The sequence below is a fragment of the Tympanuchus pallidicinctus genome, unplaced genomic scaffold (assembly GCF_026119805.1).
Source record: "Tympanuchus pallidicinctus isolate F22 unplaced genomic scaffold, pur_lepc_1.0 scaffold22, whole genome shotgun sequence".
NCBI classification, from domain to species: Eukaryota; Metazoa; Chordata; class Aves; order Galliformes; family Phasianidae; genus Tympanuchus; species Tympanuchus pallidicinctus.
The window spans coordinates 22,448,876-22,476,328 of NW_026294739.1; the positions used below are offsets into that span (position 1 = coordinate 22,448,876).

General features: G+C 46.0%; 2 protein-coding genes across 2 annotated transcripts in view; one reads left to right on the forward strand and one right to left on the reverse strand.

Moving 5' to 3' along the window:
• The first annotated feature begins 314 nt into the window (after positions 1–314).
• Positions 315–17,156, forward strand: DHX36 (DEAH-box helicase 36). The gene is made up of 25 exons (XM_052687185.1): positions 315–525; positions 621–742; positions 1,604–1,814; positions 2,398–2,436; positions 2,879–3,049; positions 3,812–3,891; positions 4,886–4,960; positions 5,088–5,254; positions 5,821–5,902; positions 6,441–6,581; positions 7,763–7,865; positions 8,732–8,819; positions 9,388–9,443; positions 9,555–9,619; positions 10,091–10,234; positions 10,880–10,997; positions 11,366–11,464; positions 12,301–12,474; positions 12,791–12,877; positions 13,524–13,607; positions 13,736–13,835; positions 13,922–14,012; positions 14,936–15,056; positions 15,645–15,797; positions 16,812–17,156. Exons 1-25 carry the CDS (start codon positions 331–333, stop codon positions 16,995–16,997), a joined length of 2,952 nt encoding a protein of 983 aa, XP_052543145.1. The 5' UTR covers positions 315–330; the 3' UTR covers positions 16,998–17,156.
• A 4,857-nt stretch (positions 17,157–22,013) lies between these two features.
• The window catches only part of ARHGEF26 (Rho guanine nucleotide exchange factor 26), a 39,659-nt gene continuing 34,219 nt past the window's right edge, over positions 22,014–27,453 (reverse strand). The window contains exons 12-14 of the mRNA XM_052687186.1: positions 25,471–25,538; positions 24,949–25,053; positions 22,014–24,607 (exon numbers count right to left, since the gene is read on the reverse strand). Of these exons, the coding sequence (XP_052543146.1) occupies positions 24,465–24,607; positions 24,949–25,053; positions 25,471–25,538 (316 nt within the window). The 3' untranslated portion in view covers positions 22,014–24,464. The remainder of the gene's footprint in view (positions 24,608–24,948; positions 25,054–25,470; positions 25,539–27,453) is intronic.

Here is a 27,453-nt window from a genome sequence, read left to right on the forward strand (position 1 = left end):
GGCCTTGAACACCTCCAGGGATGGGCGGGGCATCGCAGTCTCTCTGGGCAGCTGTTCCAGCATCTCTCCGCTCTCATAGTGCAGAACTTCCCTCTGACATCCAACCTTAATCTTTCCTCCCTCGACTTCAATCCGTTTCCGCTGCATAGAAGCGGGCGGTGCTGCCCGCCGGGGGGCGGCGCCGTGCCGTGCGGTTAGGGCGGCTCGCTGGGGGCGCTTCTGGCCCTGCCGGGACTCGAACCCGCGGAGCGCGGTGGGGGCGGGGCCCGCGGCCGGAGGAAGTGAGGCGGCGGAGGAGGCGGGCGGTGCCGCCGTTGGGTGCCGGCGGCCATGAGCTACGAGCAGCGCCGCGACTGGGGCCGGGGTCGGGGCCGCGGCGGCGATGGCGGCTCCTCCGGCGGCGGGGGGCCCGGGGGCCGCGGCGGGGGCCGGGGCCGCCATCCCAGCCACCTCAAGGGCCGCGAGATCGGGCTGTGGTACGCGCGGAAGCAGGGCCAGAAGAGCAAGGAGGCGGACCGGCAGCAGGTGGGCCGCGCGTTCTGCGGGGCGTCGGAGCGGCCGGGAGCAACGCGCGCTGCCGGGCGGGGCGCGCTGACCGCTGACCGCCGCGTTTCTCGCAGCGCGCCGTGGTGCGGATGGACGAGCGGCGGGAGGAGCAGATCGTGCAGCTGCTGAACGCCGTGCAGCCCAGGGCCGAGAAGGAGCAGGAAGCCATGTCGTGGTGGTCCGGGGACGAGGACGGGTAAGGAGGCGGGCGGGAAGGATTTCGCGGCGTTCTTCGGCGAGGACGGCGGATTGCTGGAGAACTGCCCGCACGCCGAGCGGCCGGGCGCTCCTCGGGCTGCCTGGGGGGTACCGTGGGACGCGGGGGGAGAGGGGGAGAGCGGGGTGAGGTCGGGGGCTCGGAGGTCCTTTCCGTTTTTGCCACGTGTTCGGCCCGCCTGAGGGGGCTGGCGGCGAGCGCTGCTGTAAAGGGCTCCGCCGCGTTGATTGTGAGCTTAGAGTTCCAGATTTTCTCTTAGGATCGCAAAGCCCTGCCTGCCATTGACCCCCACCCAGCAGGTGGCCGGAGCTTCTGAGTCCCGCACCTCGGGCACGCTCCTAGGCTGGCATCAGGCTCCCTTTTTCTGACGTTGTGCAGCGTTGGGAAGCTAGTGGTCTCTGTGAGGTAGGACTCAGTCTTAACGCTTTGTCTTAAAGGACTTTAAACAGTGTCAGTGAAATGAGCGGCTGTGTGTTATGTTCACGAGCTGGAGTGGTGCAGGTGAGTCCCTGGTTGAAAGACGCAGTTATGGAGCAGCAGTTCCAACAGCGCTTTGGCTGGCAGCTCTCTGAGGTGTTCTGTGGCCTTGTTAGCTTCCTCAGCAGGTAAAGAACACATTACACCTTAGATACTGTTGTAGAATCTTTGTTAACTGGTGGTTTTCAGACTTAATCATATTCATTTGTCACGTTCTCTTTAGATTAGGAGTCAAATAGCTTGTCGGCATAATTTCTCAGCAATAGATAAAAGGTTTGCTTGGCACAGCTCCCTGCGCTTTCCTCAGAGGCCAAATACGCGTTGGATAACCTCTGAAGTTTCTGTTCCCTGCACTCATTTCAGACATACTCCAGAACAGCCTCCAAAAGTGAAACCAGGTGCTGAAAAAGCTGAAAAAGCTCCTGTAAAACGGCGACCAGTCTTGGAGAAAACACTTCTTGATCAGGATGTGGAATATCTCTTTGAGAAAAGTGATCAAGATGCGAATTTAGATGAGCAGCTTAAAGAAGACTTGAGAAAGAAGAAATCTGATCCTAGATATATTGAAATGCAGGTACTTTCCCGGGTTAAGGAGAAAATAGATACTACTTTGTCAGAAAAAAAAAAGTCCATCGACATTTACAGGATGTGTCAGCAGGACAGGGATTAAAAAGGCAGACTGTCAGTGATGATTTCTGGTTGCTTAAAATCCGACATTTTAACTGTCCATATCGTTTAGTTGGGTGGCAGTTCTGGCTTTCTTTTTTAAGGATTTTGTTTGTGTATTTACTTATAAAGTTCAAAGTAGGGTCGTGGGCTCTGAGGGGACACCTCTTAAAAATGTAGTGCAAGTTATTCTGATGGCTGTATGTAGAGCTGCCCAATGAAATGTAGTTAGCATCCATCAGATGGGAAAATGGTTCAGGGTCTTCCAGCTGCGTGTACCTCATTATGTGCTGAACTGTTTTACGTTTTTACTGAGTGCAACGACATTGAACACGTGCATGGAATTAAGTTCAGGTCTGGTGGCCCCGTTCAGCCTAAGCTGGGGAGTTTGTCCTGTTGTTTCTGACTTCAGTCTAGGTCATAGTTGGAGTCTGCTGTATCAATTCAGTGTTGAAGTGGTATTTTAAAACTGTTACTTTCTCATTTCTCAGAGATTTCGAGAGAAACTCCCTTCATATGGGATGAGACAGGTAAGCGTGTATTTAAATTGAAAGGAGATGCATTTCTCATGTGAAGTTTGTGTAACTGGGACCAGTGGGAGGGAAAGCTTTCTTGCCTTCTATGAAGGTACTGAGGCCTCTAGAGCTTTTGTTTTTTCCAGTATGCCTCTCAGGTTTATTGCTTCGTGATATGCAGGAATTTATTCAACCTCATCGGTACTGGTGGCATTGTTCATATAAATGAGCGTGTGTGGGTTGGCCTTACGCACGTGAAGTTCAAATGTACAAGAATTACTTTTGTGTGGTGTAAAGTAAACTTCAGTATTAATAGAAACAGAAAATATCTGTCTCTTTAGTTACCCATGTGTTTTCCTTTAAGGTTGTGTTACAGTAACAGGGACTTACCAAAATACTTCAGACCTCTGCTGTGGATCGTAATACTGAAAAACATTTTGTCTTTTTTTGGAAACAGGAACTTGTAAACCTCATAAACAATAATCGAGTGACTGTAATAAGTGGTGAAACCGGCTGTGGAAAGACAACACAAGTGACACAGTTCATCCTGGACGATTACATAGAGCGAGGGAAAGGCTCCACGTGCAGAATTGTTTGTACTCAACCCAGGAGGATCAGTGCTATCTCAGTAAGTGCTGTGAGGTGGGGCTGCTGCTGTTTGTTTTCTTTAGTGTCTGACCTGTAATTCTGAGATACAATTACTGTCTCATTCTGTTTGAAAGAAAATGTAGTTTGTACTGGGCATAAGGAGCCAGTGTGAGTTAATTAGCTAAGTATACGGTCTGCTAGACTAATTATAGCTAAGATCTGAAGGAAATGACCAGATAAATACTGCACACCTCTCAAGGAGGCAAATCAACTCTCAGGTGGCATCATGCTGGACTTAAAGCTCAAGGTTGGCATTCAGCCAATTCATACTGCTTTCTATGTATTCATCAGTAGTCCTGCTAGACTCTTGCAAATGGCAGCTTTGTTAATACACACTGATGTGTCATTTCATGTGTTCTGGTAGGAGTTAGGATGCAAGCAGTGTACATTCCTGTACCAGGATTCAGTGATTTATAACGGTGCTTTTAATGGATCTGGGCGGTGAAGTTGTGAGTTGAAATGAACAGTGGTGTTGTTTCAGGCCTCTTAGAAGTCTATCAATAAGAATATGGCACTTAATTCTTTAAAACATATTTTGGGTTGCAAGCCTGTTTCTGAGTTGCTGACAAAAAACAATCATTTGGCTTTCAGAAAACGTGTGCTTTTCAGGCGTCTGTAGTCTGTGTTGCTTCTTGTTTCTAGCTATTTCCTACTGATGAGTAGCTAAACTGCAGCTCAGCCTTCTGGTTTTTTTGGTACATATACATTTAATGTGTAATACGTTTGGTTTTTTTGTTTTAAGGTGGCTGAGAGAGTTGCAGCTGAAAGGGCGGAAGCATGTGGTAATGGCAAGAGTACGGGATACCAGATTCGTCTACAGAGGTAGAAGAGGCTCTCTTGGCAACTTTTATTCCTTCTTGTGAAGTGGTATCTATTGTTACTCAAACAAGAAATAAGTGAGAATTAGTTCTCACTGTAGACAAGTGCTTTTACTCTCTTACTTTCTCCAAATGGAGTTCCTCTGAATGGCTGATATAGGGAATAATGGGTTGAAAGCTAGCAACAAGTGGGTATTACATTCTCTGTTGCATGTGAGTGAGTGGTTTGAGGTTGATCTGCAAAGTCAGTTCTGAATGTCAAGCTGTGTAGCAGTGGTTAGCACCAAACTATTAAGATATTCTACAAGGCCCTGCCATGGATAGAGGTGAAAGTGATGCCTCTAATCCATGAATTTCAAGGAGAAAATGAAATGCTGAAGAAGAATGTTGTAAGTTATATTTCTGGGCTCAGTTATGTATTTGCTGCACTGAGCAAATTTTATTGAGATCAGTTAATGAGAGTTAGGCTCATTAATAAGAGTCCATAGACCCAGTGCCACAGAACTAAAGTTACTGTGTTTGGAGTCATTAGTAATGCAAAAAAAACCATGGAACGCTTCCAGCAAATAACACCACCTCACTTAAGAATGATGGAAATACTGCTGGAGGGACACAGCAGCTCGGTCCTTGCAGTGTCTGAGCTCAAGGCACTTTTTCATTGATCTCACCTGCACTTGTCCTTAGTGTTTAATCAAGAACAACAGTGCTGTAGAATTTAGCCTCTAGCTGTTGTCTGTGTTGAGTTCAGGTAACTGTAAGAATTTGGATCAGCAGATGGATGTAGGAATGACGTTTGGGAAGCCAGAGATCTGGCAGTGGTTGTTCTCCATACAAAAGGGTGCATTGCTGGCCTATTCCTTGTTCCTCCAGCTGAACTGTGAGCAGGTTCAAGTGTGAGGTGTGCTTCAGTGTCCGTAATGACTGTCCGCGTTTCCATTTTAAGCTTCTGAAGTACTTTAAAATAAAGAACTGAAGAACTCTTAATGTATCTCTTCCAGTCGGTTACCAAGGAAACAAGGTTCAATTCTGTACTGTACCACAGGAATTGTCCTTCAGTGGCTCCAGTCAGATAAGTAAGTTTCCCTATTTAATAAGGAACCGAAAACGATTATCAAATGGTTTGACCAATGACTACATCTGTCAATCTCTGTTTTCTATTGCTGCAGAAAGTAAATGTTGAATGTTGTTCTTCTGTTTTAGGCATTTGTCCAGTATTAGTCATGTAGTTCTTGATGAAATTCACGAAAGAAATCTCCAATCAGATGTTTTAATGAGCATTATAAAAGACCTTTTGAATGTTCGCTTGGATCTGAAAGTAATCCTAATGAGTGCTACTTTAAACGCAGAGAAGTTTTCGGAGTATTTTGGTAGGTGACATGCTTCCTGTGAATGTTCCTTTTAAGTAATTTAGACATCTGTTACCTAATGCTCAAGTTACAAGATGGATTTTTGTCAGAACTAATGATTTCATTTTTCTCAGATAGTCACCAGCTGCTGGAGGGTCTTATTTCCTCAGTGCTGTTCCATAAGGAGCAGATGTTTCTGCTGTTGTTACCCAGACATATTGCAGGAATTCTCTGCACAGTGTTTCTGTAGTGAATATTTACTGTGGTTACTGCATGTTAGAAGTCATGAGTGGGCAAGCAGAGTGAAGCCTTTTGTTCTTCATATATCAGTGTTTATTCTCTAGCTGGAAAGAGGTGAGAGTGCAGGAGAGGGCAGTGCTGCCTGTGCTGCTTCTGTTCAGTCACTTCATTTGGAATTGAGTTCAGCATCTTCTGTGAGAATTCAAAGGGGGGGGAAGCAAAAAAAAAAACAACTCCATACTATATTGCTATAACTATATTGCAAAAACAGTGAAAAATGCTTGTGGACTTCAGTAGTGCAGCATTTTATTTGTTGTTTTAAAAACAACTTTCACCTTTCTCGATAGATAACTGTCCAATGATTCACATACCTGGGTTCACTTTTCCCGTGGTGGAATACCTCCTTGAAGATGTAATTGAGAAGTTGAGGTAAGAGTATTTTCTGGACACCACTGTAGTTCACAGTTTGGTTGGTTTTGGCATTTTATTGGTGTGTATTTTTTAATATTATTGCAGTATGAATAATATTATTAATATTATTGCAGTATGAATAACCTGCCAAAAAATCAGCTGGTTTAAGAAGGAAAATTGCACTGGAAAGCAGACATCATCTTGCAGAAAAGCTTTCAAGAGGCATTCAGCAGCTTTTAGTGTAGCAATCTGGGAACACTGGCGTTGAGGAGGAACAAATCCTGCTTTTTCTTTTGGTGTGGTGGATTTTTCAGGCTGATAAGCTAGCCTTTGATTTGTTTGTTTATTTCTCCCTGTTCTCATGCTTACTGGAGATGGCACCGTTATTTATCTTAAAAAATAGGTAAATTTTTTCAGGAGAAGTGTATCCATTTATCTCATTAGATGATAGGGCTGAAATACTGTGTGTTGTCCACAGTTTGGAAGAAACAGTTGTGCAGCTGGATCAAATGACTTCAGTTTCAAATGTAATTAAACTTGTTCTTTAACTTGAAAGATACACTCCGGAAAACACGGACCGTCGGCCACGGTGGAAGAAAGGTTTCATGCAAGGCCATATAAGCAGGCCAGAAAAAGAAGAAAAAGAAGAAATCTACAGGGAACGATGGCCAGAATATTTAAGGCAGCTGCGGGGCAGGTTGTTCTCACATTACTCTCTTACATTATTTGTGGTTTTTCTGTTTCTCAGCTGAGAAACAGAATTTTATTCTGTATTTTAATACTGTGTGCTTTCATTAATAATGGAGTACTTGATCTGTGGAAGATGGGAATGATGGAAGTGCCAGTACAGTTGGCTCTGACTGCTGGCATCATCTAGCCAGTCACAGAGATCTGCCTTCCTTTGCCTGTACAAGGTTTCAGAGAGCTTACAGCTGTCGGGTTCACTTGCTGCTGCTATTATTGCCCATTGCAGTCCTCAGCATAGCGCTGGGCTGCTTGTGCTTTGTTCCTGATTTCTTTTCTTGTCAGCTTTGCTTTGTTTCAGGCTTTTTTTTTATTTTTCAGTGGTAGATCTCACAGTATGGCACTCTTGTGATCAACATAATACAAAATGTGCTACTGTTCCTTCTTCCAAAAGACTTTTCCTCAGAATATTTCAATATGCCTCTCAAGTGGTTTGAAACCAAGCTAAAGCATTTTGCCTCTCAAGCACCCAGCAGAGATTTGCCACTTGAGACATTCCTTTTGCTTGCCAGCGTTTGACCCCTTTGGTTAATTAGGTAGTGGGACAATTGTATCTCAGGAACAGCATTTTTGTTTCCTTCTGTTTTATTTTACCTCTGCAGTTTGTGACATTCTAAGTATTCAGCTAGATAAAAATAATCAATAATAATAATGGCTCAGTTTTGTCTCCCTCCTAAGGAAACAAGTGATCAGTCTGTCTGTTCTGTCCCATGGTCCACTTGCCCATCTGTACCTCTTCGTCGCTTTCCCAACCAAGTCTGTGGAGCAGGTTGCTAATTGGTGTTAGGTTTCATGAAAAGGAAGGGCTGAAGAGATGAGGTGCTTCCTGTACTCACTGAGAGGGAGGCATGAATTGAAGGGGGAGCTCAGGCTACAGGTCCTACGTAACCCATGAGGAGGAGAGAAATTCATGCAGTCACAGTGACATTCTTTAACTTAGCTTGCTAACCTGGCAACGGCTGTTCTGAACAGAATCTTGAGAGCACGTTGTCTGTTCAAGTGTTGTATCTCCAGATGAAAAAAGAAATTGAACAGCAGCAGTGTACATGGATGAGTAATTGTGGAGCCTTGCAGTGGATGTGAGTGCATGGCTGGGTGTGGGTGAACCAACGTGCTTCCTTCTGCTGCCCGCAGGTATTCAGCAAGTACTATCGATGCCTTGGAAATGATGGATGATGACAAAGTAGACCTTGACCTAATAGCAGCACTTATCAGACACATTGTTCTGGAAGAAGAGGTATGTTTCTGTTTCACAGCTTTGTATTTTCAAGATACAACTGAATTGTGGCCAGTGGCTGTTACAAATAACTACCAACTTCATTCTTATCGTCATAGATACGAGGTCTTTTGAATGTTTTTAGAGCAATCTAGCATCTTTAAGTTGCAGTAACCTAATTGCAGTATTAATTTCAATTTCTACTTTCTCTCTATTGTTCGTGTTAGAGGAAGTGGCTCTTGGAATATAAAGACATCAAGTTCTGAGCCTGAGAATCCTAATTAGAGTCTCAGTAAAAAGGATTGTCCAGTAATAGTGTTAGGTATGTTGTTATCAGAGTGCTTCTGTGCTTGAAGGAAGAGTAACTTCTGTTATCTCAGGTAATCAGCACAGGTTACATAGAACATACAACCTGGAGTTATCTATTCATTTCTCTGTTCAAAACCAGCCATGGAAGAGCTGATACTTCAGCTGAGTTCTTGAAAAGAATTTTGGTTATTAAGAATGTCAGATTATTTGAAATTTCAACTGATAGAGCACTGAAGCTGTGGATAAACTTAGTGTGTCTTGTTTTGTTCTTCCTTGAAAACTCAAACATTAGCTTTTTTGTTTCATTGCAGCTCAGATTCTTCAAATGTTTGCATGGCAGCATCTAAAACACCACAGGGAAAATGTGTCTGAAAAGAAACTTGGGTTTCTTAAGCTTAGATAGGTGTGCAGTGCACTTTTTTTTTGTAGAAAATAAACCTGTAGGAGTTGTCCAAATGAGGAGGTTTCTCACTTAGCAAAAGGCATACATCAGTGGGCAAGGAGCTCTTTGGTTTTGTGCCCAGCACGTAACATTCTAACATGCTCCTTTTCCCATTCATTTTCTCACTTACCTACAGGACGGTGCAATTCTAGTGTTTCTTCCAGGATGGGACAACATCAGCTCTCTGCATGATCTCTTGATGTCACAAGTCATGTTTAAGTCGGGTAAAAAAAGAACAGTTTTTAACAGTGGTTAATGGTACATTGCTTTGTTTGGTTTCTAGAGGTTAATGCGAGCTGCTTCAGTAGAATAATGGGATGATTTCTGTAATCACAGATAAATACTGAGGTAGCTCACAGGTTTTTATGTTCTGAAACAGGAATGCATTTCAGAATTGGCCCTTTGTTGAAATGAGCAGCAATGTGGTGGTGCTAGTCTTGGTAAAAGACAAATTCTAAGAGCAATCTCTTGAGCTTAAAATGCAGTTTTAAAATGCAGTCATCCTTACAAAAAGGTTCTATTTCCCCCTCCCTCCCAGCCCCACATTTCATTATAGCTGGTGTTTAATTTGTTATAGTTGCATCTCCATTAGGATTTATCACCTGCATTTAACATTGATGTATTGAACTGCTAACAGAAAGCAGACGAGTCCATGTGCCATTATTCAGAATAAGAAATGGAAGCAGTCATTCATTTGCAGCATAGTTTCTCTATTCTGCATTCTTAGTTTTATTTTTTTCCCCTGTATGATTAAAGTTCCTGTGCTTACGCCACATCTTCTCTCATTTTCAGATAGGTTTATTATCATCCCTTTGCATTCCTTGATGCCTACAGTTAACCAGACTCAGGTAGGCGTTTTTTCTGTTACACAGTGAAGTAACATTTCACAACAACAGAAAAGAATAATTGTGCATGTGGTTGGTTTTCCAAGCATGTCAATGGGCTGTGGGTAATTGCAGGTGTTTAAGAAGACCCCGCCAGGAGTCAGGAAAATCGTGATTGCTACCAACATTGCAGAGACCAGGTGAGCAGCAGTCACACGTGCGTGTGGCCCCTGTCAGTTTGGTACAGCAAAGGAAAGCAGAAGCCTGCTTCATGTTCCACAAAGTGTGTTTTAAAGATTCATATCATTCATCTATTAAATCGCAAATGTGTCTCAAGATAAAGAACGAGCTGGAATTTTCTCCTGAGAGTTGTCTAAAAAAATCAAAATGTGGATGATGATATGACCTGCAGTTGTTGTGTGTGACAGCTGAGTTGGCTGTCCTCTGCAGGCTTCAAAACTGCACGTGGTGACTCATGCCAGACCTGTCAGAATAGAGCAGGCTTACTGTTGAACTGTTCAGTAATGCACTTATTAATGCATTTATTAATGACCAGTATTTTTGTTTCTTACTCTTGGTTTGGGAGGGACAAAGAAAGCCTAAATTTGTAAAACTGTAGGTTAAGCTTGCAAAGCTGGAGAGTTATTAATTTTCTCTTTATTTTTAAACAGCATTACAATAGATGACGTGGTGTTTGTTATAGATGGTGGGAAAATCAAGGAAACCCACTTTGACACACAGAACAACATCAGCACAATGGCTGCAGAGTGGGTTAGCAAAGCTAACGCCAAGCAGAGGAAGGGTCGAGCAGGAAGGTAAGGAGGAGGCTGGTTAGGAAACGTGGTGATGTTAACTTTCAGCTGGCCTTGAAGCACGTGTGTGCTGGAGGAGCTGCCTGCTGACCCACACCTTCAAAGCAGGCAGCTCAGCACTCAGTCACTGCTATGGGAGGAGCAATGTCATTGTTTTCCTAGCAGACTGATGAAACTTTGCTGTGTTCTAGGCATGAGTTTCTTTTCACAGAATGATAAATCTTGTGTTCTACTGTTTATTTACTTGTGTTGGTAGCATTTGCCCTCACTTTTGAGGCTACAATATATTAAAGCTAAAATTGCCTACAAATTAACACTGCTCAGCTCTGTACCAAATTATTGTGAGAAGCTTCTCTACATCTCAGAATTCCTTGTGGAGTATTTTCTGTTTCCTCCACACACCATACAGTTTTTCTCTGTTCTTCTCGTTGTTCCTTTTGAGCATTGTTTTGTGGCTTTGTTTCCCTGTTGATGGGTCTGCATATCTGAAGCTGCAGTAACTGTTACACCTGTAATAAATCCATTCCAATTTCCAGAGTGTTTTGAAGAACTACTTACAGGTGAATGCTTATAGTGTAGGTGAATGCAATCACTGTGTCCCAATGTCATGAAAAACCCATATGTTTTTTTCCTTTAAATCTATTCCAGAGTGCAGCCAGGCCACTGTTACCATCTGTACAATGGGCTGCGTGCCAGCCTGCTGGATGATTATCAGTTACCAGAGATCTTGAGGACACCTTTGGAAGAGCTCTGCTTACAAATCAAGGTAGGCATTTCATCAGAGGTGCTTCTGTGAAAATGCCAGTGAGTGAAGGGAGGATTCCTTAACATCAGTTCTGGGTAAAATTCTTCTCAGGCAGCCACAGGTTTCCTTTTTGCAAGTTTATGCTGAATACCAGCACATACCTAAGGAATGCCTTGTGTGTGCATTCTGAATGAAGTAGTAGAGATGTGGTGAGATTTTTCAGCCAACACATTTCTATTTTTGCCCTTGCTCAATTACCAAAATCCTAAATTCAAACTGAATTACTTGCATCTTTTGTAATCAGCACGGTCACTGTGCTCTGGTTTTAGGTAGGTAGCCACCTTTCTCCAATTGCTGCAGGTTTGCTGTTTCTGTTTGCTCTCTTCCAGATTCTAAAGCTTGGTGGAATTGCTTATTTTCTGAGTAAACTCATGGATCCACCATCTCGTGATGCTGTAATGCTGGCCATTAATCATCTGATGGAGCTGGTAAAGTATTAATTAACATCCTGTTTCATGCATGCAAGGAAAATCGTTACTTTTGGTGTTTGGTAGGAAGATTATTCTGGCTGCACAAGGTCCAGACATTTGAAACACTACATTATGCAGACCCTTTATATGTTCAGACTGTACAGTGTTCTGCCATCTTGACTGAACAGAGAAGGCAGTTTCACATCATGCAGCACATAAACTTCCAGGATTAAGCAGTTCCTGAATTGCTGAAAACGCTTGGCACAGCTTTTAGATTCCCTACAGATACTTTCCTGGGTATTTCTGTAAAACCCTGCTGGTGTGTGATTGTATCAAGAGTTCCAGCCAGATCATTGGAGAGTTGGAGGTGTGTTTTCTGTGGGCAAATAAGAGAAAGGTCTCATCTGTGAGTGTTTTTGGATGGTGGGGAGGGAGAGATCAATGACGTGTTCATATTACTGGCTCCTTGCCCTGCCAAGGCTGTGTGAGTAGCAAAGAGTAAAAGAAATAAAAACCAGAAGTGATAGGAACAGAAAGGTACAGATCTGGAAAACATGCTTGGCCAAAAGAACAGGAGGGCACTCAAATGTTAATCAGTCTTCATACTTCTGTACAGAAGGACACTGACCAGTAACCACGTGAAACACAAAGGCGGTTGCTCTTTCATTGTATCTCTTGAACGTTTCCACTTCTGCATCACTTCATGGTCATTTTCCTGCCTCTACCCCCTCATTAAAGCCAGCTGCCTTCTCCAGATACTAGGCCTTCCTTTGTTTTCTGAGTTTTCCAATGATTGTTTCAGGGAAATCCTCCAACTTCAAATCTCAGTAATACTTTGTTTTCCTTTCTGACAGAACGCTTTGGACAGGCAGGAGGAGCTGACTCCGCTCGGCGTACATCTGGCACGGTTACCAGTTGAACCACATATTGGAAAAATGATCCTCTTTGGAGCTTTGTTCTGTTGCTTGGATCCAGTACTTACGATTGCAGCAAGCCTTAGCTTTAAAGATCCTTTTGTCATTCCTCTGGTAACGTTTCTAAAACAGGAATTAAGATTTTAAGAATCTCTGAAGAATGTTAGAATCCCTGTACTGATACAGTGTAGTGTGGGAGCACTTCAGTCTCACTTCTGTGTCAATTGCACTTCTTATCAGTACTGGTTGCCCACACGTACTGTGATGTACTACTACACATTTGCCTGCAGAGTATTGGAAGTAGCATTGCTTTCTGTGCATGCTGCATACAGAGTATTGCTTTATGTATGTCCACTAAGCTGGGGAAGAGAACTGGGTGGAGGAATGGCCTGTGAGTCATGAATACTTTCTAAATTGCAATTGTTTTTAGGGCAAAGAGAAAGTGGCAGATGCCAGAAGAAAGGAGCTGTCGAAGAATACTAAAAGTGATCATCTGACTGTGGTGAATGCTTTCACAGTAAGGATGCTTTAATGTTTCTCTTTCAGAAGCTTTTACTTGAGCTTTAAGCTTTATTCTAAGGAAAGATCCGATCTGTGTGTGCTCTCAAGTATTTCTTGGTTCTACCAAAACAAAACCAAATTAGTTTTCACCCTTGTAGCCTCGTTTTCCACCTCAGTAGCCGAATTTCTCATGGATGTGCTGTGGGAAACATAACTTCATGGTAATCTTGGTGCTCTAAACCTGTGATTGATGAGAGATGAGCTCAGTATGCTGTAGCAGCCCTTCAGAAGTCACTGAGTCAGTGCTTCTCGTGCTCTGCAGTACGGTGGGGCTGACTTCAGAAGTGTTCTGTGTAGCGTTGGGCAAGGAGGCCACTAAATGAATGGTGTGGAAAAATGGTTGCTACTTCTAATGTCAGCAAATAAATTTATGGCAAATTTGACTAGATTCCACTTCTCACCATTCAAAAATGTTTCTCTACTCAAATGCTGTGTATGTAATATAATACAGAGAGTTGGAAAGGTCTGCTTTCTCTCTCATAGAGGGGAAAAAAAAGGTAATTTTTGTTGACCTCCAGTTTTTTTGCTCTCTTTATTTGTTTAATTTTTGTTAGTAAATTTTCTCCTAAAAGATTCCTTTGAAAGATGGTTTGAATTTCCAGGGCTGGGAAGAGACTCGTCGGCGTGGATTCCGAACTGAGAAAGACTATTGCTGGGAATATTTCCTGTCTCCAAATACTCTCCAGGTAACATTCTGGCTGTTAGGGGCAGGGGAAGAGAAACATGTTGATGGGGAATGGGAAGAGGTGGTTGTTTGGTTTTTTTTTTTGCACAGCATCGTTCTGGGACTCTTGTTGTTGTTGTTGTTTCCTAGATGCTGCATAACATGAAAGGACAATTTGCTGAGCATCTGCTTGCAGCTGGGTTTGTGAACAGCAGAGACCCCAAGGATCCCAAGTCTAATACCAACTCAGGTAAATGATGAGGGAAACTGAAAGCTTTTGATCAGTCAGATTCACAGTTGGCAGAACCATGTTACTTACTTTGCTGTCTTCTACAGATAATGAGAAGTTGCTCAAAGCTGTCATCTGTGCTGGCTTGTATCCAAAAGTTGCAAAGATCCGGCCAAGCTTTAGCAAAAAGAGGAAAATGTAAGGATTTGTGTGACCTTTGTTTGCATTGCAGGTAGTTTCTGTATCAGGTAGAGGGGCAAGGCAGAGCAATGGCTAAAATGCATGAATGAATCTCTCTGTACAGATCCTCCATGGGTGTGGGTTACCTCATTTGAGAGCGACAGATCTGAGATAGAATTGCTGATCTTTACTTACAGGAACAGAGATGTTGTCTGACTGTCTGGATATTGGCTGATATGTGAAATAATTGGTGTGACATTATCATACAGTATGTGATGCTAAACGTTAATAACACGGCTGCAGAAGGAGACGCTGTCATTTTCTTCTACCTGCAGCAGCAGTTGAAACACTGTCCCCTCTTGTTGTTTGTCAAGACAGAACCCAGCAATTCTGGTCTTTTCATCTAACACTTGTCATATTGTCAGGCTCTTCATTCTTAATAACTGTTACTCCTAATAATACATACTTATGAGAAGGGATATTTATGCTCTCATGAACATGATTTAAGACAGAGTGAAGGGTTGAACATTTGGATCAGCTTTCTGAGCAAGTAATGCAGAAACAGCAAACTTAAGAGCAATCACTGTGCCTGGAATTAAAAACAAAACAAAAATTAGTGATTTTTTTCCATAGCAAATATAAGTGTAGGTGGTCAGAGTTCTGCCTAATTTAGTTCTGTCTGCAGCTGGCACTACCTCTGGTCAGTTACTTCTCCATTTTAAACTTAAAAGGGTGTGCTTAAAATTACCTTAACGATGCACTTAACAGAAAGTTTACCAGTCTGATGGAAGTTGCTGTGTTTTTGCATCTTGCTGGATATAAACCAGCTGCAGGGAAGATTCAACTCTGAGATCCAGCAAACACAAGATTTGTTGCACTCACCCCTTTGCTGGACAGGCTGGTTCTGCTGAGCTGTCAATATCTTCTTTTTTTTTTTGAAGGGTGAAGGTTTGCACCAAGACAGATGGAACAGTGAATATTCATCCTAAATCTGTTAATGTGGAAGAAACAGAGTTCCATTACAACTGGCTGGTGTACCACTTGAAGATGAGAACCAGCAGTGTACGTGGAGCTTTATGTTTGTGTAATTTGATTTATGTAGCTCTTCAATGAGGCTCAATTGAGATGGAGGGAGTTATTGAACAGTAAGAGGGAGTGCCTCTTACTGTGGCCCAGAAGGTATGGAGCAGCTCTGTTTGAAGCTTTCCTCTTTCAGGCCATGTGTTTGACGCTCCCTCAGGGTCTGTTCCCTGTAATACTGGTGGGGTTGTTCCATAAGTAACTGAAGCACCAGCTTCTGCTAGGTGCTTGCTTCTGCTTTTAAATAGAACAGTGTATTTTGTATTTCCAGCCAATGTAATGCTTCTAAATATGCTGAGAACCCAAATGCATTGAGAACTCTCTTCTTCCTGTTTGATTGCTACTGGGACAATTAGTTCGATTCTTCACTTTGTGTAAATGACTGCATTTGGGACCATTTTTGCTCCTGTTTCATTTGGTGTAACTCTTCCAGCTGAGTTGCTTCAGGTTTGCTTTGCAATGAATGACTGAAAAAATGATCTGCCAGAATTGTGCTTTGAGTTTCCTGAATGGCTGTGATGTCAGTTGAGATGCTTTCAAGACTGACTGGAAAATTTTGTCGTCTTGCAGATCTACCTGTATGATTGTACAGAAGTGTCTCCATACTGTCTGCTGTTCTTTGGAGGAGACATATCCATTCAGAAGGATAAAGACCAGGACACCATTGCTGTGGATGAATGGATAGTTTTCCAGTCTCCGGCAAGAATAGCACACTTAGTTAAGGTGACTGTGTTCAATAATGGTGTGTATGGAATCTCAGTGTAGCAGTAGCTCTCCTTAGAGACCTTGTATCACTGTAGAGGTATAACAGATCAGTTATTTTTCATGTATTCCCAGAAAATATTCTAGGTACGATAGGTAAACAAAATTTATCTTCTGAAGGTAAGTGTATGAATGCAGACTAAATGGGGGTTGGAGATTCATGATCCTTGAGTTCCTTCCAACCCAGGTCATTCCGTAAACAGTGGTGGTAAAAGTAGCATTCAGGACAGCTGAATTCCTGTGACAAAGTGGGCAGAAGCAGGCAGTGATGACCTCCATGGTGTCTGGCCTTAGGAGCAGGCACTCCAGATTCGTAGCCTTGAGTTTTCAGCATAGTAGCTGCACTGATGGGGATGAGGTTTGTGCTGCTCTTGCAGTGCTGAAAGGAGGTGGTGTTCAGCTGTGCAGCCTCTGCTGAAAAGTCTGGGGGATGCTGGAAAATTCTGGAGGTTTCAGAGAAGTGTTGGAGGGCAGAGGGCAAGGATTTATGAACATGTCTTACAGGAAGAGAATCGAAGAGTGTGATTTCTGTAGTTTTCTGTAGCAAAAGCTCTGTGTGCCCATGAAGTAACCAGATGGATGTGGAAATGAGAGGATGGTGCTTCAGTTGGCAGTGATGCTCTCCAATGGGAAGAGGAGCTGAATGCAGCTGTATATTACATCCTAGAAATGGCACCTGATTTCTTTTTTTCTAAACCTGAATACTTTTAGACCTGAAATAGTCAGCTAATGAGTGAGTAAGCCAGCAGTGATTGTGTCATAAAAGGCAAAATGCTCGTTTTAGAAAGCTGCCTTTTGATGCTAAAGATTGCAATGTTGAAATGAATGCATGTGGGAGCAGCAGGAGTAGGGATGAGAGGGCAGAGGGCTCTGCTTGATGGGGTAACGCTGTGTGTTTTCTCATGGGCTCTCTTTCTTTCTCTTTCTCTCTCTCTCCCTCTCTCTCCCCTTCCACCTTTCACCCTCCGTCTGCAGAATTTAAGACAAGAGCTCGATGATCTTCTCCAAGAGAAAATAGAGAACCCCCACCCTGTGAACTGGGACGACACTAAATGCAGGGATACAGCAGTACTGACAGCCATTATAGACTTAATCACCACCCAGGAGAATGAAAGTGCCAGGAATTTTGCTCCGCGATTCCAGAGCGAGCGCTACAGCTGATGCACTTCAGCTGCTGCGTAAAACCGGCGTCCCCTGTTTTGTTTCGTTGTTGATAGCAGTTACTGAGCTGGAGGGAAGGCTGAGGGCAGCTCCTGCAGCAGCGTGTCTGTGTGTGCATGTCTTCTGTGTCGCTTTTTAAATAACAAAGCAGCAACGTTAGCAGTGTTAGTTGGTGTACGTTCGGTTCCGTCCCTCCTCTTAAGGCCCCTTAAGGCTGCGGCGTTCGTTCCTCACCCGCTGCAGCCGCTCCAAGGACGGCTCCCGCTCAGCTCGCTGCGCAGCGCTCCTCAGCTGTCGTTGATGACGAGAGGCGGCCGTGCAGCGAGCGGCTCGTGCTGCGCGCGGTGCTGGGGAGGGAACGCTGCAGCGCGGCCCCGCTCCTGCCCCTCCGTGCCTTCTGTGCCCCTCGGCGCCGAGCGGGACCCCGTTTCCGGTCGCGGTGGAATCCGCCTGAAGGTTTCGTTGTGTTAAGTTGTTTTTTTTTTACTCTCCGTGTCACATTAAAGGACTTCTCTCCCAGGCGCGCTGTCGGCTGCTCTCGGCCCGCCTTGCAGCTCGGCGCCGCTGCTCGGGGCGGCGCGCGGCTGCAGGTGCGGAGATTGCGGCGGGGCGGGGCTGCGTGCGCGGCTCCAACGGTTCCAACGGCTGTGGCGGCCCGGGAGGCGGCGGCGCTGAGGTGAGAGGGGCGGCGGGGCGGCGGGCGGGACGGTGGCCCCGCGGCTGGGTGCGGTGGCGATGCGGCCCTGAGGGTGGCCGCAGGCGGGGGGCGCCGCAAGGCGCAATGCGCTCCCGAGGGGCACCGGGCACCGCTCCGCCCCGCTGCCTTTCGGTGGCGCTCCCGGGGCCTCGCGTTGTTCTCCCGAGGCCGTTCGCGGATCGGCGCGCCGTGCTGGGCTCCGTGCTGGGCCGTCCCGATCTGCGGCTCCGCGGAAGGTGGGTGCGGTGCGGCGCTGCCCCTTTCCTTGGGCGCAGAGCAGCGTTGGGCGATGGAGGACCCGCTTGTTTTCGGCTTTAAGGCCGCCTGTAGTGATTGTAGTGGTGATTTTTAAAGGGCTCGGTTCTTAAAGAGAGACGTTGTGTCGGTTAGGTTGCGGGGCCGGCGTGGAGCGGGTGCGGGGCGCGGTGAAGACGCAGCAGTCGATCGGTGCCGCTGCACAGGAGGGTCGGAGGCCGGTGCGGGAGCGGTTGGAGCTCGGGAGCCCCGGGGCTGCGTCCCGCAGCGCGCGGCCGGTGGGGAGCTGCGATGGGAGCCGCGAGCTTCGTGCTGTGGGGCAGCGGCGCGAGGGTTCCGGCTCGGGCGTTCATTTCGCAGCGGCAGACTCGGCCTCGTGCTCGCACAGCTGTGTCTGGCCGCTCGTCTGCTCTCCGTGCGCGGCTCTGCTCTGATGAAGGTCACCGCAGCGGGCCCTTGGAGCAGCGCGGTGCTGGGGGGTGGCAGAGCAGAAGGCCTTAATGCCAGCAGGGAGTTTCTGGTCCTTCTCTCTGAGATCTCAGAGGCCCATCTCAGAACAAGTCAGAACGGTGACTTCTTTACGGGCAATAAAAACACAGGGAAGGTGCTAGGAGGCAGAAACAAAAAGCAACAAACCCTCTGAAAATGTGTTTGTACAAACTAAAGGAAAGCTTTGTGTAAAGGTGAACTGCTTGTTATGATGCCTTCAATTTGAGATGTCTGAGAGCCATGGGGGAATTCAGAGTGGCATGAAAGCCAAAGGCTGTGAGCACTGCAGGCAGGATGGCTGTTCTGGGCACAGCTGCAGGCCTGGTGCCTCACCAAACCAAACATTGTGTGGGCTTTTGTTCCAGGTGTGGGAGATGATGGGTCCCAGGCTGGTGCTGCTGCTGTCAGCTGCTTTAATGGAACCCTCAGTGCTTTTCAGGGGGTCCTGCTTTATCAGGCCAGCAAAAACTCCCCTCTCCAATTTTGTGACTTCTTGTAATCCTTTGTTTGGGCTGCGCACAGGTGGTGCAGTGAGGCGGCCCAAGTGTAGCCTGATTGTGGTGGCTGCACCTGAGCAGGGAGGGCAGAGCTGAAGGGTTCCCAGCCCAGGTGTTCTGCTACAATTTGTAGGAGGGAGAGGAGGTTTAATATCTGTATACCCAGCGTGAGATCAAGAAATGTTCAGATGTTGGTCCAGCCAGTTTATTACAGTCTTAATTAGGGAGATGGGGAAGGGGAGAAGAGGCACTGTTATGAATTAAGGTAATGGGGAAGGGAAGGAGGGCGATAGAAAAGATAGGAAAGAAGAAGTAAGGAGTCATTATAGGAAGCAAGAGGGAGACAGTCACCAGCATGGATCCAGCATGGTTCATAGTTCAGTCACTGATCTTCAGTAGTGGTGGGTGGTGGCTGTTGTTCTGTTGAGGATGACGGTGACCACGGTGATGATGGTACCTTTTCAGTGGTAGTGAAGTGGTCGAGTCAGCTCTCCTTGGAGTGGCAGATTCTGGCTTTGGGATCTCAGTGGAAATTCCTTTGTTCCCATCTTCCTGGCCTTGCCAGCAGATGAGAGGGAGCAGGGAGGCGCCAACTTGTATCTTCACAGGATGCAATGGCATCATCCCCCAGTGTCCCGTAGCAAACAGGAGTTATTTGGTCACAGGCCAGATCTTCCACCCGAGAACAGTCCTGAGCACTATCTTCTGAAGATAAACAGCTCCAAAGAAATGCTATCAAATGTAAAATTGTCCACACAGTGATGTTGAGAGACAGGTGTTGCTGTGTGGCAATCATCCCCTAGAGTCTTATCAGAAGAAATAGCTCAGAAAGCAAGCTTTGAGCCAGAAAGAAGGATTCATACACCAGGGCAGGAGGCAGGCAGGTGAGGCTGGCCCCGGTAGTCACTGCAGCCCCACACAGGGCGCTGGAGGAGCTCTGTGCTGGGCGCCTCTGTGTGCTCCTCTGCAGCAGCTCCCTGCAGTGCTGGGTCGGGTGGGAGCTGGTTGTGCTGGGCAGGGGAGGGCTGTGCTGGAGAAGCAGCTGCAGCATGAAGGGAGCTGACTGCTGGGCTGGGCTGCTACTGCTCACAGGTGCAGGTGTGGCCTTAGTTGACACATTACCCTTTGGACACTAAGAGCTGTGTTATGTGTTACAAATTGAAGTATTCTTTCCGCAGTTAGTGTAGCTACGTCATGAACTGATAACTGATAACTGATATCCACCCAAGAGTGCTGAGGGAACTGGCGGAGGTGATAGCCGAGCCGCTTTCCATCATCTATCAGTGCTCCTTGTTGACTGGTGAGGTCCCAGAAGACTGGAGGCTTGCCGATGTGACTCCCATTTATAAGAAAGGTCGTAAGGTGGATCCAGGGAACTACAGGCCTGTTAGCCTGACCTCGGTGCCAGGGAAGGTTATGGAGCAGATTGTCTTGAGGGAGATCATGCGGCATGTGCAGGGTGACCGGGGGATCAGGCCTAGCCAGCATGGGTTCGTGAAGGGCAGGTCCTGTTTGACCAACCTGATCTCCTTCTATGATCTAGTGACCCATCTGGTGGATGAGGGAAAGGCTGTTGATGTGGTCTACCTAGACTTCAGCAAAGCCTTTGACACCATCTCCCACAGCATTCTTCTGCAGAAGCTGGCAGTCAGAGGCTTGGATGGATGCACTCTTGGCTGGGTAAGGAGCTGGTTGGAGGGCCGGGCACAGAGAGTGGTGGTGAATGGAGTCAAATCCAGCTGGCGACCGGTCGTGAGTGCTGTTCCCCAGGGGTCGGTGCTGGGGCCTGTCCTCTTCAATATCTTTATTGATGACCTCGATGAGGGCATCGAGTGCACCCTCAGTAAATTCACAGATGACACCAAATTGGCTGGAAGTGTGGATCTGCCTGGGGGTAGCGAGGCCCTACAGAGGGATCTGGACAGGCTGGAGAGCTGGGCTGAAGCCAATAGGATGAGTTTCAACAAGGCCAAATGCCGGGTCCTGCACTTCGGCCACAACAACCCCAGGCGACGCTGCAGGCTTGGGGCAGTGTGGCTGGAGGACTGCGTAGAGGAAATGGACCTGGGGGTATTGATTGATGCTCGGCTGAACATGAGCCAACAGTGTGCCCAGGTGGCCAAGAAGGCCAATGGCATCCTGGCTTGCATCAGAAACAGTGTTGCAAGCAGGAGCAGAGAGGTGATTGTTCCCCTGTATTCAGCACTGGTGAGGCCGCACCTCGAGTACTGTGTCCAGTTTTGGGCCCCTCACTGCAAGAAAGATATTGAGGCCCTGGAACGTGTTCAAAGGAGGGCAACAAAGCTGGTGAGGGGTCTGGAACACAGGGCTGATGAGGAGAGGCTGAAGGAGCTGGGAATGTTCAGCCTGGAGAAGAGGAGGCTCAGGGGAGACCTCATTGCTCTCTATAACTTCCTGAAGGGAGGCTGTAGTGAGCTGGGGGTCGGCCTCTTCTCTCGTGTCATTAGTGATAGGACCAGGGGGAATGGCTTCAAGCTGCGGCAGGGGAGATTCAGGCTGGACATGAGGAAGTGTTACTTTTCAGAAAGGGTGGTCAGGCACTGGAACGGATGCCCAGGGAGGTGGTGGAGTCACCGTCCCTGGGGGTGTTCAAGGAAAGGCTGGATGTTGTGTTGAGGGACATGGTTTAGTGGGAGCTATTGGGAATAGGTGAACGGTTGGACTGGGTGATCTTTTAGGTCTTTTCCAACCTTAGTGATTCTATGATTCTATGATTCTAATTTCCATCTCTGCTATGCCATGAAGCTTTCCTATCCTTCCCTCCTCCCTCAAAGGCACTGCTGGCAGACCAGGCTTTAGAGGCACACAGCAAAGGTAGGCGACTGCTTTCCTACTGTCCTGTTCCTTCAGACAAGTGACCACAGCCCTGTGTAGCTCTGTGGCTTCTTCCCTTGCTCAGTTGAGCTGTTCTCCCACACCGCTGTGGTTCACTGCTCCAAGTTCACACAGACACTGAGCAGGCAGGGCAGCGCTGGTTCAGACACACAGAACTTCCCTGACAAGAATGCTGCTAATGGCCGGCACTGCAGTGCTCCGTGAACAGAAACTGAGGCTGTATTTTGGTAAGGATTTTATTGATTGTTGTCCTATTACATCATAACAGTCTTTGATTCCTTAAGAACCGTGTCTGAGAATAAGAAAAAGGCTTTTAAAAAATATTACAGCACTTTTGGAAAAAACAGGTATGAAAAATATATACAGTGTATTAAAAATCTGAATAAAATTAATGCCTGGATTTATACATTCGGTTATGTGTTAAACATCTGCCTGTGTACAATAAGTCCTTCGTTAAAATATTAGCAGTATTTCTACTATGTTAAATAAGGCTTTGCTCAGTGATCAGTCTGTATCACTGCCATTTTCTCAGTCCACTTCTTATAAATTAATCCCGAAGGCTGGAAGCTGCTGTCAGCCTGCCAAAGGAAGCATTTCTGTACAAATGTCTTCCTAACAGCTTTTCAATTGTTACAGAGGTACATATTTACAAAGTTATTCACACATCAGCACATTACATTCTGTGTAAAGCAGTGTCCAGAACCTTTTAACAACCACGAGGACTGACAGCATGCCTGCTACCACACATCTTTCTCTCGCTTAATGCAGCCTGCAGCCTGCTCTGTCACGAGCCGCTCCATACGAAGGTGGAGATGACTATAATACAAACTGTCACATCTACATACAGAAGGGAGGAGCTGGAAGTGACTTAATTCTGAGTGCATTCTGTTCACACCGTATTAAGTAGTTCTTTTTTTTCAGTGGAATTCCAAGGCTAAATTGCAGATGCAAAAGCAGGCGTTGTGTGAAGTGCAACTGTGAGAGGCCAAGAAGGGTGTGTGTGAAGCAGCACCAGTCAGAGCTCCTCCAGCCCAGGGCTCCCCTCCTGCTCTGGGGTAGGAGAGGACAGAGATGCCCACTCTGCTTCCACACCTCTCCTTGCTGCTGCCCTGAGTTCCTATGCTGAAGCTGAGCAGCTTCATCAGCCCCGTGGGTCTTATTACTGCCCTTCTGCTTTTGCCTGTGGACTCAGGGTGATGCTAACAAATGCTAATGATGATATTCTGCGAACTCCAGTTCGGTGAACTTTTACCTCCACAGAAGGAAAAAACTCATTTCTGCAGCAGAGGAAGAAGGAAGAATTAAAAAAAGATAGGAAAAAGCACTTCATGTTCACTGTAGGCCCCATCCAGGCAATAACTTGGCATGAAGATGTAACTCAGCACCTGGGAAAAACTAAAAACAGGCAGATTTCCAGCAGTTACAGTGCTTTAAAACACCAGGAAAGAGCCTGTGAGTGCAGGCATCTCAGCTCTGAACCACAGCACAGGGCTCAGGTTGTTGATGCTAGTGAGAAAAAAACCACATTCCTATGTTATGCATATGGCTGCATTTCTACAGCTTGAAATTATTTTTAGTACTAAGTATTAAAAAAAAGGGGCTCAATCTTTAAAGGGCCAACTTAGCAAAGAATACTGGCAAAGCAATCGCTGCCACAAAGGCAGCCAGAGCTTGAAGAGCTTTTGGAGTGGAGACACAGGACAGAACAGCCTCTGCACTCAGCACAAACTGGATTCCAGGAAACTCCTCCTAGAGGAACAACGTAAGGCACATAAGGAGGACACTGGTAGAAGGACATCAAAGGGCTCAATCTCTGTATATTATTATTCTTAATGAAAACAAGCTCGAGTCTGATGTTCATGCTAAAAAATGTATCAGAGAATGAGACACTCATCTTTATTTTGAAAAGCTGGTTCCTCTTGCTTGCTTTCACAATTCCTTTCTGGAGCAGCAGGAAGAGAGCACGAGCTGTATGAGAAACACACAGCACAGCACCACCACACGAGCTCCGGCTGGCTCCCCTGGAGCTCATCAGCTCAGTAACTCACTGTGTCCTACAGAATCTGGCTCACCCTGGGCTGCTGCTGGACAGGCAGTCCTTCATCAATTACATGCTGCTTCTTGCAGCTCAGGTTAAACAAAGGTTTTGACAACACAGGGAAGTATCCCATTTGACACCGTTTCTGGTTCTGGGAATGTAACACTGCAGTTTTTAGGAGCTGGAACTCTGTTCCCCCACTGTTACGCTCCTGTTCTCCTTCCAGCTCAGTGTATGCATTTATTTGGTGAGCTTCTGGCATTCAGCCTGCTAGAGAGGGGTTTTAAATTTAAAAGAAAGAAAGTGAAAATCATCAAGAAAACAGATGGAAAAAGAATACAAACAGGGATGAGGGAACCAAAGCTGAAAGGGAAATCTCATTTTAAGAACAAAGAATGGCTGATCTCCACTGCCCAGGAATCTAATTCTCATAGAAACTGCCATTACTGAAGCCAGGCGTCAGTTCATAGCTCTCAAAATGCGAATCAAAAGGGCTGAGTATCAGTGCTGTCACTGTATTTAATGCATCTGGGCCTCACGTCTTCCATGCAAGAGCTGTAGTGTGTGCAGCTGTGCCCCCGCTGACAGCAGTTCAGTGCAAATCCTGCAGCACAATATGAGGATGCAGAAATCATCTACACGTTGGTTTCAAGTCCCAGCAGACGCCCCATGCGCTCCATGTTCTTGTCAATGGTGGCACGACACGTGATTTCCTTGGCACACTCCATGGGAAACCACCCTCTTTCACCATCCCGCAGTCGTTCCCCTTCATACCAACCTGCAAAATGTGAACAAAGAGTGAGAACCCTTCTCAAGGCCTTTAAAGACACCGTGGCAGCACTTTTCAGCGGTGCACAAACCTGGTGCCTGACAAAGTGCCCAAGCTCTACATTTTTAGACAACTCAATTTCACGTCTGTGGATATTTCACATGTCAAAGCCACCCAGCCCGTTCCGTCCCCAAGTCTTTTCTGTGGGCTACGACAGGGACGAGATACAAGTGCTGCTTAAACAGAGGCTGTCCTTTGGAAACCTGAACCAAAAGACTCAAGTTTTAATTGGAAGCTAATGAGGAAACAAACTGTCATCCGCAGCGCTGACAGGTGGTTACACTACTCACCATCATTCACTTTTTGATAAACCAAAACAACATCAGCCACTTGAAGAGACAGCTCGTCTGACTGCTTTGCTGTGTAAGTTCTGATGATCTCTACCTGTGTCAAAGCTGTGGAAGAAAAGAAGCGGAGGTACAAAATTCCTGTAACAAATCTTCTGTTAGGATGTGTACGTCCTTAACTTAGAATGTTCTCCCAACTCCAAAAAACCAAAACCCAAAGGCAACAGCAAGCGGCTTCCCCACCACACAACAAACTGACTGAACACACGGGACGGGGCTGCGCTCTTCTGTTAACAGACTGGAACAGCTCACCAAACACTGATGAACAAACAGAAACCATGGAGCAAAACAGAACTCCAAGTGCCTGTGGACAAGGAAGGGGTGGCGACTCCACATGTACTGCAGTAACAGAGCCCAGGAAAAGCAGGGGTCTGTACAGCATCCATGTACTGAAGGCACCACTAAGGGGCAGTGCGTTTCCAGTCCCACGTCACAGTGCTCACTGCTGCTGGTAGCTGAACTTACTGGTTCTGTCTGTGCTCTGCCTGTCTCTGTCTTGTCCAAGCACTGTAATCCAGCGAGCTCTTTCACTCCTGCAAAGAGCAAAACCAAGATGATGATTATATCATCTATGTAATGCACCTCATGTCTGAAGCATCTGACAAACATAATAAAGCTGTTCTAATACAAGTATCCACAGCAAGGCTTAGCAGCACAGTGCACTTAGAATGAAAAGCAAGAGTCAGGAAAACAAGTTCTCCATGCACACACAGGGCACGTTTCTGTTTCCAGATGTGCTGATGTGGGAAATTTGAGAGACAAATCAAGTCCTGGGTGGAGGCCTGAACACATCACTGGGCTTCGGATTGTCCGTCAGCATTTCTGAGGACAGCAGAAAGAATTATTGAGATTCTAAGCATCGTGCCACATACAACAACAAGTGCAAATTACTACAGCTCAGCTTGAGTAGAAGATGCAGAAAACCAGAGAGGAAAATAAAGCTAATCCTCACCCCAGGTAACCGCCAAGCTAAAAATCTACTCGCTCTAGCTTTGAATTTTGGCAAACAAGGGTGTGAATTCCATTTCAGTAAATTGGTTTTATCTCCTGTTTGTTGAAGGGCTTTGCTGTCAGTACAGGTTAGAATAACATGAGGGAGCTGCAGGGCTGAAGGACTTTTGTTGCTGCCACTGGTTTTAACTCAGAGTAATGAACATCTGCCTTCCCTAGAAGCCTGATCTTTTCACAAAACATCTGAGGACACACTAAACTTGTTTCAACCAAAACGTGAAGGAGCACACAGTGTTTTGCATGTGCTTAATTTTGTTCTTCGCTTTAGAAGCATGTTACAGATTCACACTTTCTTAACACAAGAATTGCATTTTCTTTCAGACAGATGACAAAAACGGGGTAATTTCAGACTGCCTTCCACTCCAAATATTCCGTTCTTCATACATCTGAGCAGCATTTACTTTATGGAAATACTCCCTCTAGGGTCCCCCTCTCCCTGGAATTAAATGAAAAATCCAGTCAAGAAAACACCCCTTCTATCTTTCAGCCCATCTAGGAAAGCCTCTACTTTTACACATGAACTTCTGTAGCTTTTAATGTATTTTTACAAGACTATCAATGTTCAATGCATAAGAAGGCAATCTGGAAAACAAAAATAAAAACATCCAGCCCCAGTGGATAATCTCCTGCTGAACGACCATTCCACTACAAGGAACGCCTGCAGCAGCAGCTGCACCTGCATGTGGGAGGAGTGCCCTAAGGACGGGCGCAGGGTCTGAGCCACACTGCTGTGAAACCATCCTGCACAGCTCCTGCCCACAGCTCCTGCTTCCCCCCAGGAGCCTCCAGCTGCTCCAAGTGGCAGAACATGAGCACACAGCACCACAGATCTGAGCTGTTCAACGTGCAAAGCTGTGTTCAGTGAGCACCGCAGCCCGGCCTCAGCTGCACACTGCCTGCCTGTCCTCCCACACCCAGGGTTTGTCTGCGACCCATGCATGCAGTTCACAATAATCTATAAAAAGACAGCTTTCAAATCAAGTAATTATTGTCAGAATTCTTCCTCTTGATGACAATCTGCTAGACTGCTATTTATACCACAAGCCACATATAGCGAAGCAATAACAAATCTGTAGAACAAAATGTCTTCTTATAAGAAGACCAGACAACTAAAAATGCGCCTCATTTTTCCCCAATAAGAAAGTGTTTCCAAACAAGTCTGAATCATCTGCTTACTTTATAATGAGATCTTTAATAGATATCATTAATGATCTGTAGCTTCTTTCAGGGTTATTCTAAACTCCGAAGGCAAACCTAAAATGCAAATGTTTCCAGGCTGGGCTCCGTCTGGAGCATTCTGTGCTCTGTGCCTTCTGTCCTGCCTCCAGCTCCCACCAAACAGATGGGATCTTTCACTTTTGTAAGGCTGTGTGAAAGTTAATGGCACCACAGAGGAACGAGTGCCTCTTGGGGACTTGCACCCGAAAGAACAAGATG